Source organism: Haliotis rufescens, unplaced genomic scaffold (genome assembly GCF_023055435.1).
Source record: "Haliotis rufescens isolate VD_foot unplaced genomic scaffold, xgHalRufe1.0.p SCAF_20, whole genome shotgun sequence".
NCBI lineage: Eukaryota > Metazoa > Mollusca > Gastropoda > Lepetellida > Haliotidae > Haliotis > Haliotis rufescens.
This window is the reverse complement of record NW_025963891.1, coordinates 14666680-14680864: the sequence shown is the minus strand read 5'-3', so window position 1 is coordinate 14680864 and position 14185 is coordinate 14666680. Positions and strand designations below refer to the sequence as shown.

Below are 14185 nucleotides of genomic sequence, written 5' to 3'. Positions count from 1 at the left end.
ATTTATATTTTTATGTATCGCTCTGGGAATGCCATTATAGAGAATTTTTACAACTGACTTACTACTTACCAGATGAAAGTTTGATTATTTTTTTTTAATCAGATTGGGTTGAGATTGCAGACTGAAGGAAAAGTACCCAATTTCCCTCTTACATTCTCTCTATACCAATCACATGAAGGTTGAAATTAAATTGAAATTTTATTTGACAAACAAAGAAAATATTTAGCAGGAGGAAAAGTATTTAGCGTCACGACGGTCATCACTTTTTTGTAAATGGTCAGTCGTTTTATGAGTATAACTCCAAGCATCGTCTAACAGTGGGAACAGCTGTCACTGTGAGGAGCTTGTGCCAGAACCCTGTGCCATGGGTTTACCAGAGTCATCCTGAATGTTTCCAGGTTTGTTAGCGCCATGCTCTTGGGTCTCACCAAAGTGGTTAACATTTAAAGCCTGTTTCACTTCAGGGTTTCCTCCAAATCAAGCTGACTTGCTGTGATATACCTGTTCAAAATGGTGTTAAACCAACCATATAATAGACTATTATGGTCTCTGAACCAACACAGTCACTGTATCTGTAGTGATATCGGCAGTAGTTCAGCCATATTCTAGCCCAAACTTACTGAAACCTGGCCCTTCGTTTACCCAAATAATGGGAGACACGATCCGTAAGTCTAAGGTTGGTGCTGCATTGGTGCAGATATGACAATGGGCAATCATTTTCAATTTATCTTCCCTTCACATCACACAAGTGTGCTGACCCAGTCGGTCCAACCCCAAACTGACAGCGCAGGGGTACGTGTTACTGACGCACCTATAGACAGTCAACCAGTATAGCCTTCACCTCTATCGGCAGCGTTTACGCTGGTGTATGGACAGAATATCTTTTTGCCTTAACAATGATCTATCTGTTGTCATGTCCTGAAGAATATGTTCTGTGATTCATTGATGCATCAGGGAATAGCACGACTGCTTATATTGTATTATCGCTGATGAGGCTTATATGCATGCATTCAGTACAGTAGCTTGGTGATGCTGTATGCAAAATGTGAAGGTCTTATGCAACATAAAGTTTGTCAGTAAATGTTGTGAATTTTTAAAACACAAGTATTTTTAAGGTATGTAACTGAGAGAGGTGATCATTTTTCTTTTCAAGAAATTGCAAAAGAAAAAGGAACTGACAAATTATTTTATCAGCTACATATCATAATGCAAAGTTCAAAGTAAAAGAATGGAATGGATAATTGGTAAGAGTTGATGTATGGATGAATATATTCATACTAATTTTTAATCTCTAAAGTGATGGGGATGGTGGGGTAGCCTAGTGGTTAGTCCTCCATATTATCCGTTCTTTTTTAGTTGAAGACAGAACAAATGTTGAAATTATAAACTAATAATCACTTCAAAATATGTGCTAGTTAAAAATATTCTGCTTGTCATAAGAGGCAACTAACGGGATCGGGTGGTCAGGCTCGCTGACTTAGTTGAAGCATGTCATTGATCCCAATTGCATGGATTGATGCCCATGATGTCAGTCACTGGATTGTCTGGTCCAGCCTTGATTATTTACAGACCGCTGTCATACAGCTGGAATATTGCTGAGTGCCGTGTTAAACAACAAACAAAAAAACAAATATTCAGTAGTAAATGAAGGTGCAACAGGATAACAGTTTAGCTTAGCTTGTGTGTTTGTTCTCCTTGCAGCGACTGGGTGCCTGGTAGGATGAGTGTCTTACAGGCAGCTGTGGTGGAGTGAACCCCAGGAAGTTGAGAATGCAATATGTATGCGCTCTAGTCCTGTTGCCCTGGGCTTGATTCGTGTTTGGAGTCTAGTCGCATATAAATAGACAAATAATGTTATGGTGTTAGATTGTTCCTGGTATCTTGTGTTGTACTGGCTGCAGTAAAAGTAGGATGCAGATTGACTATGGGACATGAATCCTTGACATAAATCTAGCTTGAACATTCCCTGAAGAGTTGTGTTCAAACACATGCTGCGAATAATCACAATGTCAAATCTGTCAATTTAAGAAGAAAATCCTAATGATTTTTTGTTTGTTTATTCAGTAAGATATTTTTTTCTTGCAAAGAAGGTTACGTATTGTTCTTCTCTCCTCCACTTGTGCTCAATAGTCAAGTACTTACAAGGTGTCAAGGAATATGAGATTTCTAACTGCCTACTTAATAGTGAAGTGTGGAAGCAGGTTCCACGTCCTTGACTGTAGAGAGTGCAGCACTGTAGGAGTGAGAATAGCCACTCCACCATTGGCTACATTTAGATCCTTTTCAAGTTGACATTTTCTACACTGTTGACGACCGTTGTAGTCATGTTCAAATGAAGTAGTTACTGTAATATATGAAATTCATTTTATTGCAGCACCTTAAAACAAGCTAAAACAAACATGATTGAACGTTTGAGATCAGGGTGTCATTGTACAAAACAACCTTAGTGCTATGATTGTCGTAAGGTATGGGAGTTGCGATCACCTTAGCGTTTAGATTGCCTTGTACAACGGCACCCAGTACTACATAGTTTGAACTGTTACAATTAGGTTTCTAAATCAAGTTGTAAGGTTCAACAGTCTTGACATGAAGTTATATAAAACAAGGTGTTTGATAGTTGCAGTCTGAGTTGTCAGTGGCTGACACCAGCAAGCCCATATATCCACATAAAATATCCATGCTCCATCAGAACATATAGTCTTTTGTGCCAAGCGTATGTCAAGGCAAGTGTGCTTTTGACACCTGAATGCATCAGACCAATTAACTAAGCCATAAAAATATACAATAATATGATGCCGTCAGCCTCTATTGAGAATTCCTACATTAACTATTTGACATGGGAGCCCTCGCATGTGTACCTTATAAAAAAGATGCTTTCAAATGAGACTGGCAGTTTAGTCGTGCGGAACAGTTGACCTGGTGAGCTGAAGGTCATGCTGTATGCGCCTATTGAGAAACAGGAAAGCTGATCCTGGGTGACTCAGCGGACCACGACACAAGGATGGGAGGAGTGTGTTCTGTGCCACAAGTTTGTTATGTGAATAGACTTTATTCAATGCTGTATAGAAATGTGAACATTCCTTTGGAGCCGTAAGAAATAAACAGGTTTTTGAATTGTTGGAGATACACATTGGATAAAGGATGGGATTATTTAGAAATTGTGTACGTACAGATGATGAGATATGATGACATGTTATTGACTTGAGGAACTCAATATCCTTTAGGCAACAATAGATTTGTAACTTTCTCAGGCGACTGAGCAACAACACTGCCCCAAAGCAGATTGTGTATCATTATTGATACTATTACTATTAGTCCTCTATTGCAATATATGTGTAATCAGAGTTTGCCTCATGGCTCCCAAGTGCATATTTTCTATTCTGAGTTCAATACCATATTCACTGTAATAAACACTGTTGGCGGCAGAAAAATAACAATAGGGTGCTCATTACTGCTATACACATGTTATATTTCTCTACAGAGATCGAGTGGAAGTGAACAAACTACGTTCAAATGTTGATGAAACAAAAACATTTTTATTATGGCAGCTATATATTCCTTTTACGCTGCTGTTTTCTGTAAAATGTGTAATGTACACAAGAAATATCTTTGTAGGGACACTTATGAAGGTTGCTTGCAGATTGGTCGAGAAGTTGTTCAGTTGGCACATATTAGAGCAGGAGGTTTAGTAAAGTAACTATGGTGATACCATGATAGGGAGTGGGACGGTCGTCAATGTAGCTGCTATATGTTGTGCAGATGGGCGTCCATTCCGTTGGCAGCTAGAATTCTATAATTATGGGATCAAAACCTTAATTCAACCCTAATTATGATTCATGGTTTGTCGGCACCATACCCATGTTTGCAGGTTTGAAGAAAGTGGTCAAAGTCTTGAACCTACATCATTCTGTCGCACATTAAGCTGATATGCCAGGAAATAACTGACATACTGTTGACCAGACATTAGTCATCACAAGGCTGTGCTAGTGGGATCCCAAGTGATAAACGCCTCTACATATTCAGCTTTTGTTTCTATTATGCCAACATATGAGATTAAAATATGCTTATGGGAAGCAGTAATGTCTAATCATGTTTAATCCATGGTTAGAACTTAACACTAGCCCGGTGCTAGTACAAATTCCTGCAGGCTGGTCAGCAATAGAAACTAACATTTTTAGTCCATTAGTCATGATAATAGTACAAACCCTTTAAAACGGCAAATTTCAACTAGTCCTTATGATACCTTAACTATTGGGCAGTTTGGCAAGGACTACAGGACGAGTGCCAATTTCTGCTGCTGGTACAAATTTCCCCATTGTTTTAGCATTACGAGGTCACTCTATTTTACCCAGGCTGAATCTTTGAGGTTTGTTCTGACCCTGTTAATCACTCTTTAACATTTTATAATATGCTATTCTGCACAGAATTCTCTTCCACAGCATTATCATGGCAATGTCTCACAAGATACGGAACTGAACCCATTTCATGAAGTCATCAATAGTTCATGAGTCAAATGTATCTGTATCATGGGGTTACAGAGAGAAATCGTCAAAACTAAGTTCTGCATGTTGTAAGTTATCCTCCGCCAACTTTCGATAAAAACTCCGAAAGCCGAGGAGCCAGTAATTCCATCTGTAGTGGCCTCATAAAGGATCCTGTTATTGATTATTTGTTGAGGTGGAAATGTTAGACAAAGTCATTTTGTGTCACTTCAAGGTCTACATCAAAACGGGTTTGTTTGATGCTGGAAATAAAACTGGACTTAAAAAGGATTGGGTTTATGGGGAATGACTATCTCTTCTCCCAAAGCAGTAATCCGACAACCATTGTAACATGCTCATTGTAAAAAGAAGGCTGAAGACTTGTACAGCTCTAGAGTTGAGAAATGAGACTGCTGCTTCATAGTGTGTTAAAAATATTGCATAAGGCTTTGAAAATCTTTCATCCTCCTTTCACAGCTGTACTGAGATTAAAGATATTTTCAAAGAGTTCAAAGCATTGGTGGAATGAAGAAAAATGCTTTATTTTCTGGGGACACACCTTTTAGTTGTTCGGAAACATTCAAGACAAACTTTATGGCGTGGCCATGTTGAAGTCAACAAAACATGAGATTATGTGCAAAATGAGGTGCTAGGTAACTGCAAATGTTATAGCATTTATTCTTTCTAAGTGACTTGTTTATTGCCAATTTTGTCAAAACTTATGCCAACCACAATTGTGTTTTGTTTGCCCATATACCACAGTCACTTTGAAAGAGTGTTAATTAATGTCACCTACAAACTATATACCACATAATGTGTCTGACTGATTGAGTTTGGGGAATTATTTTGGTCAGATAATGTAATAGACTTTAAGGCAATCATAACAGGACTCTCCAGTTTGAAATAATGCCTAGGAAACTATTACTTGAGACTTCAGGTTGCTGGTGATGGACCATACTGTAACAGGTCACTGATAGAAGAAACAAACGCTAAAACAAACGGTGATTGAGAGGCTGATGTCGCCATGAAACAAATGCTGTGTGCTGCATTAATATTGATTGCAAGAACTGGTTAATGGCATCAAAGTTACATCTCTATGGACTAATCATGGTGTGAATATTTTTCGTTCTAAACAAGTTTTTGTATCAGTCATGGAAATCTTGTATTGAGGAGGCCAACAATTTAATTCAAGTTTGACGTTAACCCTCTCTGTTGACTTGAATCAGGAATGTTTATTAATAGATTATTAATTTTGAGGGTCCAGGAGACTCGCAGCCTTTCATTGTAGGGATCCAGGTTAAAAAATGAGGGTCCTAAGCATCAGAAGGGGGGCCCAGAGAAGTGTCAAAAATTGAATCTAATGATGTTGATAAAAATAAAACAGCTTTTTTCTTCATTATTCCCAGTGTTTGATGAAGTTGAAGACACACTAACTTGCCCCAGAGAACATCATCCACACAAATACCCCAACTGACATGAAACTTGCTAGCACTAGAAGATCACAAAGCATGCATGTGTATTGTACTTTGTAAAGGATTATGTAAGGAAAATAACTTGAAGTGGCATGTGTACCACATATGAAATAGCATTCATTCCTAATCATGCATACAAATTTTCTGCATCACAGTAGATGCACATTTTTTTTATGAATCCATTTCCAAGTTTTTATTTGACATGTCAGTAACATGCAACATTGACATGGCAGTAACATGCAACATTGACATGACAGTAACATGCAACATTTACATGACAGTAACATGCAACATTGACATGACAGTAACATGCAACATTGACATGACAGTAATATACAACATTGACATGACAGTAATATACAACATTGACATGACAGTAATATGCAACATTGACATGGCAGTAATATACAACATTGACATGACAGTAATATGCAACATTGACATGGCAGTAACATACAACATTGACATGACAGTAACATGCAACATTGACATGACAGTAATATACAACATTGACATGACAGTAACATGCAACATTGACATGACAGTAATATGCAACATTGACATGACAGTAACATGCAACATTGACATGACAATAACATGCAACATTGACATGACAGTAACATGCAACATTGACATGGCAGTTACATGCAACATTGACATGGCAGTTACATGCAACATTGACATGGCAGTAATATGCAACATTGACATGGCAGTTTGAGCATGATAATAGTTCTTCCTTCAAGCATAAGCTAGAGACATTCAGTAGCGTGATTCTTTGTTACAGAAGAACTGAAGAAACATGTTTGTGTGATCCCTGTTACAGACTTGATCCTTATGTTACAGACTATATACTAAAGAAGGACCTGACTGTAATCGATGGTTTCCATTCTCACCTGGAGGCTCTGTGGCTCATCAGATCAAATGACCTACTCAAACAGGTGAGTGATATTTTTTTAATCACGAAGGTATCCACTGCATAATAGGCCATGGCCTCCATCACAGACCCTACTAACCAATACCTGGCCTCCATCACTAAACAATACCTGGCCTCAATCACTAACCAATACTTGACCTCCATCACTGACCAATACCTGGCCTCCATCTCTAACCAATACCTGGCCTCCTTTACTAAGCAATACCTGGCCTCCATCACTGACCAATACCTGGCCTCCATCACTGACCAATACTTGGCCTCCATCACTGATCAATACCTGGCCTCCATCACTGACCAATACATGGCCTCCATCACTAACCTATACCTGGCCTCCATCACTGACAAATACTTGGCCTCCATCACTGACCAATACTTGGCCTCCATCACTGACCAATACCTGGCCTCCATCACTGACCAATACTTGGCCTCCATCACTGATCAATACCTGGCCTCCATCACTGACTAATACCTGGCCTCCATCACTAACCTATACCTGGCCTCCATCACTGACAAATACTTGGCCTCCATCACTGACCAATACTTGGCCTCCATCACTGACCAATACCTGGCCTTTATCACAGGCCTATACGTGGCATCCCTTCACTAAACCAATACATGGAGATATAATAGAATTTTTGACCCAAGCATTTTGCTCACATACTATTACATGCCCACAGATTGTTGGTTGATAGTTCGATCCCAGGCCGTATCATAACCAAAGGACATTAAAAGATGATATTTTTTTATACCGTGCCTGGCGCTCTGAATTAAGGGGATGAAACAAAGACTGTTCGGAGTCAGTATACTGTGTCTGAGTGGGGTACTCACTGCAGCATGGTATTTCAGTGGGCTAGTATTATGAAACCAGCATTAGTCCGGACTAGTAGTTCACAAACCCACACACTGGTAGGTGATAACAAATCTGAAGCACTGCATCTAGTTTACTTACATAAAGCAAATATACAGTTAACAATCATGTAGTTATGTTATGTTGCAGATCACCTTCAGCTACTCCCAGTACAGCGGCAAGATGAACGTCGTCAACGTCCCTGGTCTCAGTGACCAGGAAGATCCAACCAGGTGAGCAGAACCTTACTTTCAGTGTATTTATTCACTGTGAAGTAGGGGGCATGGGTGGCCTAGTGGTCTAGGTTCTGCCATCATCCACTGATTGAGGGTTTCAATCCTTGGTCCAGTCAGATCCTTGCCTTGTCTGCATCAGATATATGCTACTGGGTTTCACCAAATGGTCAGGCATTGATGACTTCCCACATTTAACAACAAGCTGAAATAAAACTGAAATGCTGTTCAAAGCTGTTAAACCCCACTCACTCACTCACTCACTCACTCACTCACTCACTCACTCACTCACTCACTCACTCACTCAATCACTTGAAGATCTGGGCCCACTTGCACAAAGCGATCTTAGCGCTACGACTGTCTTAAGTCTATGTTAGACTATGGGAGTTACTTTCAACATAGGGCTAAGATCGCTTTGTGCAAGAGGGCCCTGGTGTAGACTAGGTCTTCAGCAACCCATGCTTGCCGTAAAAAGCGACTATGCTAGGCATAAGAGGCGACTAACGGGATCAGGTGGTCAGGCTCGCTGACTTGGTTGATGCATGTCATCGTATCCCAATTGCATGGATCGATGCTCATGATGTCAATCACTGGATAGTCTGGTCCAGACTCGATTATTTAGAGACTGCTGTCATATAGTTGGAAGATGGCTGAGTGCAGCGTTAAACAACAAACAACACTCACTCACTCACTCACTCACTCACTCACTCACTCACTCACTCACTCACTCACTCTTGTTCACTGATATATATATACTATTCACTTTAATAATCAACATTTGAAGGAAATCTTTATTCATACAAAAAATGATGAAATTGAAATTGTGTTTTGTTGTGATGGAAGTGCATAAAAATCTGTGCAGAACTTGTTAAAATACCTTTTCTCGTGTGCTTTCACAGAACCTGAAAAAAACAACCAAACCATTTTGTTTTCAGATTCCGATCACTCCATTGTTACCTCTTCCCAACATTCAGAGAATGTAAAGACATCTCTTCATGATACTGATTGGTCAGAAGAGAGGATAACGTGATATAAGGCAGCTGCTGATTGGTCAACTACATACAAGGTGCTACAAGGCAGCAAACATCACTCTGGGTCCAATGAAGTCTGTGAATAGCAACAACCAACTGTGATATTAAAGGGAGATAACTCTGTCTAATCTTTCCACACCATACAAGGGCAAATGATTGAGACAATGGTGTGGAGAATAGTCCTGATTATGAAAGCTACAGTTCTGTATAGTGTACAAATAGTTATACAATTTGGTAAACTTTCAAGAATATGATTTGTATGAAGTACAAAGTCACATAGGCCTTATGATTTTATATAGATTCCAAGATATGTCTTGCTTGATAAAGGTATAAGGATCCATTCCGAAACGTCACCTTTACAGTAATTATTGAAGTTGTTAGCATAAATTTTGTTTACTTTGACTTGAATTTAGTCTTCCAACTGTGGTCAGTGATTTCAGATTCGGCTTCCACAGACTTTCTTTAACGATGGCATTATGCTGTCAGCCTGATTCATCATACCAAAGAATAAATGATTTGTTCAGAAATTCATATCTTGATAGTCGTGATTGGTAGAAGTATGGTAGTTTCTTTTCCAGCACAATCTGTTGATGAGATTTTTAGTATGATGAAGACCTGTTCGTAACCTGCCGTCATACACATCACCTTTGTACAGAGATATATACTGTATCTGGGTAGCTGTTATAGCCCTTCATAGTAGACTATCCTGTCTGGATATATTCAGACAGTCTCATTCACAGCAGTTTTAACAAGGGCACTAGAGGCCTGCACAGGCTTAAAATACTTTTGAATGTTTTCAGAGGATATTTTGTGGAAAAAGTATGAATAGAGAAACACAAGGTAAATTCCCTGTGGGCTCTCCAAATCACACAGAACATAACTGATTTTGAAACTGCAGGTGTGTAATCTGTAAGAAATCATTGCATGTCCAGTTCTTTGATCAGTTTTCACAGAAATATCTGTTTTTGAATTACCATACCATATTATACACTGGGTCCAATGTTGTTTAAAACGTTTCAGATTTGTTATTATGTACATATGTTTGTTGTCATCTGTATTTGGAGATATATATTTGTTTATTTTACTACAAATTTAGGTATCATTCCAAATCTGTAGATGTATTTTCCATATTCTTTGTGTTAGATTGATCTCTGTGTGCCAATAACTTTTGTACATTCAATACATCAGTTCTTCCATTGTAAATGCATAAATATTACTTCCTCGCTTCTGTTTAACATTAAAGAAACACAATGCTTCATTATTTCCATATGAAATCATGTGTAAATGAAGTTTTGGTGCCACTTTGGCTGATACCTTACTCTTGATATTTTTTGCATGGAGATATGCCATTGACAAATTTGCAAAACATTTGACACAAAAAGTGTTTCAAAACAAACGATTATCGCATAACCCTTTATGTACACCCCGATGGACGACGAACCCTGGTAAGAAACTTTTTACTGCTCAAATAAAGTATTTTTCTACATTGAAGTAGGTGTGTCTTCACTTGGTATACAATATCATGAAGGTTCCTGCTTGCTGAGGATAAAGGAGACAATATCAAACCTAAAAATAAAGAAAGCTTGATCTTTTTGATTGTAGTAGTGTAGAGAATAATTGCAGGACAAAAGAGAATATGAAATAAGTCAGTCATTGTCAGCAATAAACGTTAAGTCCTGAAAGAAAAAAGTAGCTGTCTTCCTGATATACAGGGATGAGAATCCATGGATCCGCGATTTTTTGTGACCACAAATTTGTTAAATTTCTAATGGCTTTCCCCATAAATACCCCCACATTATGGACCACGTTCCATTGCAAAGATGTTCCAGCTGAAAAGGAAATATCCATTCTCAATATCCATTCTCATCCCTGAATATATCCCCTTTGGGGAAAACACCAAAGAACAAATAATCACTTTGTTGTGACATTAGTGTAGACACTGAATCCCGCACATAAGGAAGTGAGACACAATCCTACTTTTTGATGTTCCCCCAAGTAAGCTCGTGTTAGTGAGGATGCCACATTGATACAAAGTATTGTTTGCTTCTCGGCAATCTGTTTCAAAATGGCAGTATCAGCAGTTGTGTGCTGTAAGTGCACATTTGACCATACTTACTGTGTTTTATCAGATACCCTTACATTAACCCATTTGTTGAAGATTCCAGCACCAAGCTGTTATATTTAGTCCAGTATTTCTCTGTGTTTAAAACAAATCATCCTTGCTGACCATGTTCTGTACATACCTGTATTCTAGACAGACCTAACCAATGTGTATATTACCTCATATCTGAGCTGTGGCTACCAAGATATACAAGGAAAAGGCTCGGTTCCCTTCTGTCAAACTGGCTTTCTTCTTGTCGCCATTGTTTTTCTTAGTGTGAAAATAATGGAAGTGTGTATTGCCTGATTGTAAATAAAATATTGTTACATTCTTCCAGCCCTGTGGGTGACCCACTGGCCGAAGTTACTACAATTATGTTGCGCAGAGTTGCCCCCCTTGGCCATGTCCTACCCATGGGTCCAATCCTAGAGTCTCCCCATTATGATCCGTGCAGTCAGAACTATACCCCAGCGTTCGAAATACCTGCCTGCCCGACCGTCCGAGACGGCTGTCGGATGACTCGGGCTGTCAGATTATCAAATCCCTCTGCCCGACAGTTGGGTTATATTTCATAGGTGAAAATATTCTAAATATTTCTCGATGATAAGCATTAATTCACATGTAAAGATGAATGATAAAATGAAACCAAAAAGAAACCCTGTTAGCTTTTAGACAACCTAACACTTAGCGATGCGCTTATGCTTACAAGCAATCAGTTTTCATATTTTTGATTAAATTATCCTGAGAAACATATGGCAGGTTTTGGTCAGGGCTGGCAAGTATTTCAGCTAGCCAGTCCTGTGGTCTGGCTGAATTTTTTGGGAGTTTCATACCCTGCTGTACCCATGCTCCAGTTTCACCAAAGAGGGTTTTCCTCTCACATTGGCTGACATGCTTTGGTATGGTTTAAATAAAAAGTGTCATTAAGCATTAAAATCGCTTGCTGCTGTCATATGTCTATGCATACCTATGTATTTCAAATTTTCTAATCGATTATGCTCTTCATAATGAGCTTATTATACCAGCTTCTCTATATTTTGAAACAATTTCTGTGTGAGAGAAATCTTCAAAACCTCCAAATATTTTGAAAACAATAGAATATTTTGGCCTGTTTTTTATTACTTTGATATTCAGTGTGTCTACACTGGATTTTAATACGATACTTCATAAAATATTAATGGGGAAATTTTCCGTTTTTACACAGTGTGTTCTATGTATATGAAATACTATTTTCTCATCCAATAAGATGTTCAGCTTCTGTGCTCAGTTTCAATTTTTCAATTTTTTGCAAATATTGTGATCATTTTGGAGAAAGAACTATACACGGTTATCACACATAGTATTTTTACTCTGTATTTGTGCTTCAAATGTTTTTTCTCCATTTAGTTCATTTGTTTCCTTTTATGGTTGTTTAAATGTCAGTATTTGAATATGGATTTGTTATGTCCTATAATGCTCAATAATGGCACCTTGAAGTGTTAAGAAAGCTAACATAGAAAAAGTATTCATGCTTAAATATTTGCCAGTTTCTATTTGTTAATATTTACATATTATTAGCCCTCATCACTATTATAGAATTGTTTACAAAAATGATCAGATGTCTAAATATTAATACTGAATTCGACGTAATAAGCACCCTGGGCGCTCTCAAAATTAGAAATAGGGGGCTCTTATTAGAATATTATTTTGGTGGGGGAAAAACAGAGTTGAAAGATAAATTTCGTGGTGTATGCTGACAGCCTGAAATGTTTATGTACGACAGATATATTTTTCCAGAATTTAATTCCCCATAATAAACGATGCATATAACACACGAGTGCGTATTATGTGCGGATAAATAAGTCTTGTGTACATTGATCAATCAGAAAGGGTGCTAATTGGGATTGCTCACTAGCCAATATATTAGCAAATATCGCCGTGGGCGCTTATTAGAGCGGGGCGCTTATTATGTCGAACACTGTACTTGTATTAACATTTCAGATATTGAAAGCAATGTTCTAACTATAAAATGTTTATGCTGTTTTAACATCTCTTTTAAGATACAGCCAATGATCAAATCAAAATGGCCAATGATCATGATTAAATGGTCAGTGATCAAATTAAGATGGCCAATGTTCAAATTATACTGGCCAATGATCAAAACTGAACAAAGTCAAATTAACACAGCCAATGATTGAGGTAGACATTTGTGATGTCTTGTTAATAACACATTGTTAATTTCTCACATTGGAATACTTGTCATCTATGATTTTATAAACATTGCAGCTTGTGTTGATTAAGATGAGATTTGAATGTTGTACTCTCTAGTCAGTATGGTACTGTGCATCATAAGGCCTTCACTCTCGATGCCGATGCCATGGTTGACCATTTACTGTTGTGTTGGTCATCTACCCTCTAGGACTCCACCTCGGCTAAACCGCTGATTGTCTATAACGCTCAATTATTTTGACCCCCCAAGGTAGCGTTGTAGCAGGGGAACACTGTATCTACACATGCTTTTCTTTACCCATTCAGTTGTTGAACATATTCACACAAACTGTTGCCGAGCAGGAAAGTATACTACTCAAATAGTTAGGACCACTCAAATCTTTCCTATTACTATTGTCAATCTTTCATGGCATGAATAATTAACTATAATAATGTGAAACAATTGGGTAATAACCTCTTTTAGTCTTATAATAGGAGGAACCCAGTGTTGGTTTTACCACTCAAACACCCATGTTCAGTTCCCGATCTAGTGCACTGGGTGTCAGCCATGGTGAAATGCCTGGACTTGTGCTAGCAGTTAACAGACTCACGCACACACTGACACGCAAACATCCTTGAAGCCTGTATTTGGGTTCATCAATTGAACAACATTCAGTTTTAAGCTACTCTCGACTGACCATTGCCTTTCTGAACAAGTTAGGCTTAAAAAAATTAAAGAGTTGGTTCTCAGGCAATGGCTTTTGAAAATATAGTGCGGGCGGGCGGTGTCTTTTTGTTTCTTTTTTTTTTGTTCGCACTAGTATATAACCAAATAATCAGTTGTTTACAATCAACCTGGGAAAGGGCCTCCCTACATAAATGTATTCCTTGATAAGTAA

The 14185-nt window shown here is 38.3% G+C and overlaps 1 protein-coding gene across 1 annotated transcript in view; it reads left to right on the top strand.

Annotated features, from left to right (window-relative positions):
- LOC124132242 (fringe glycosyltransferase-like) overlaps window positions 1-11792 on the top strand; it is a 62012-nt gene extending 50220 nt beyond the window's left edge. The window contains exons 8-10 of the mRNA XM_046496049.2: window positions 6797-6891; window positions 7885-7967; window positions 8903-11792. Of these exons, the coding sequence (XP_046352005.1) occupies window positions 6797-6891; window positions 7885-7967; window positions 8903-8966 (242 nt within the window). The 3' untranslated portion in view covers window positions 8967-11792. The remainder of the gene's footprint in view (window positions 1-6796; window positions 6892-7884; window positions 7968-8902) is intronic.
- Window positions 11793-14185: the final 2393 nt, after the last annotated feature.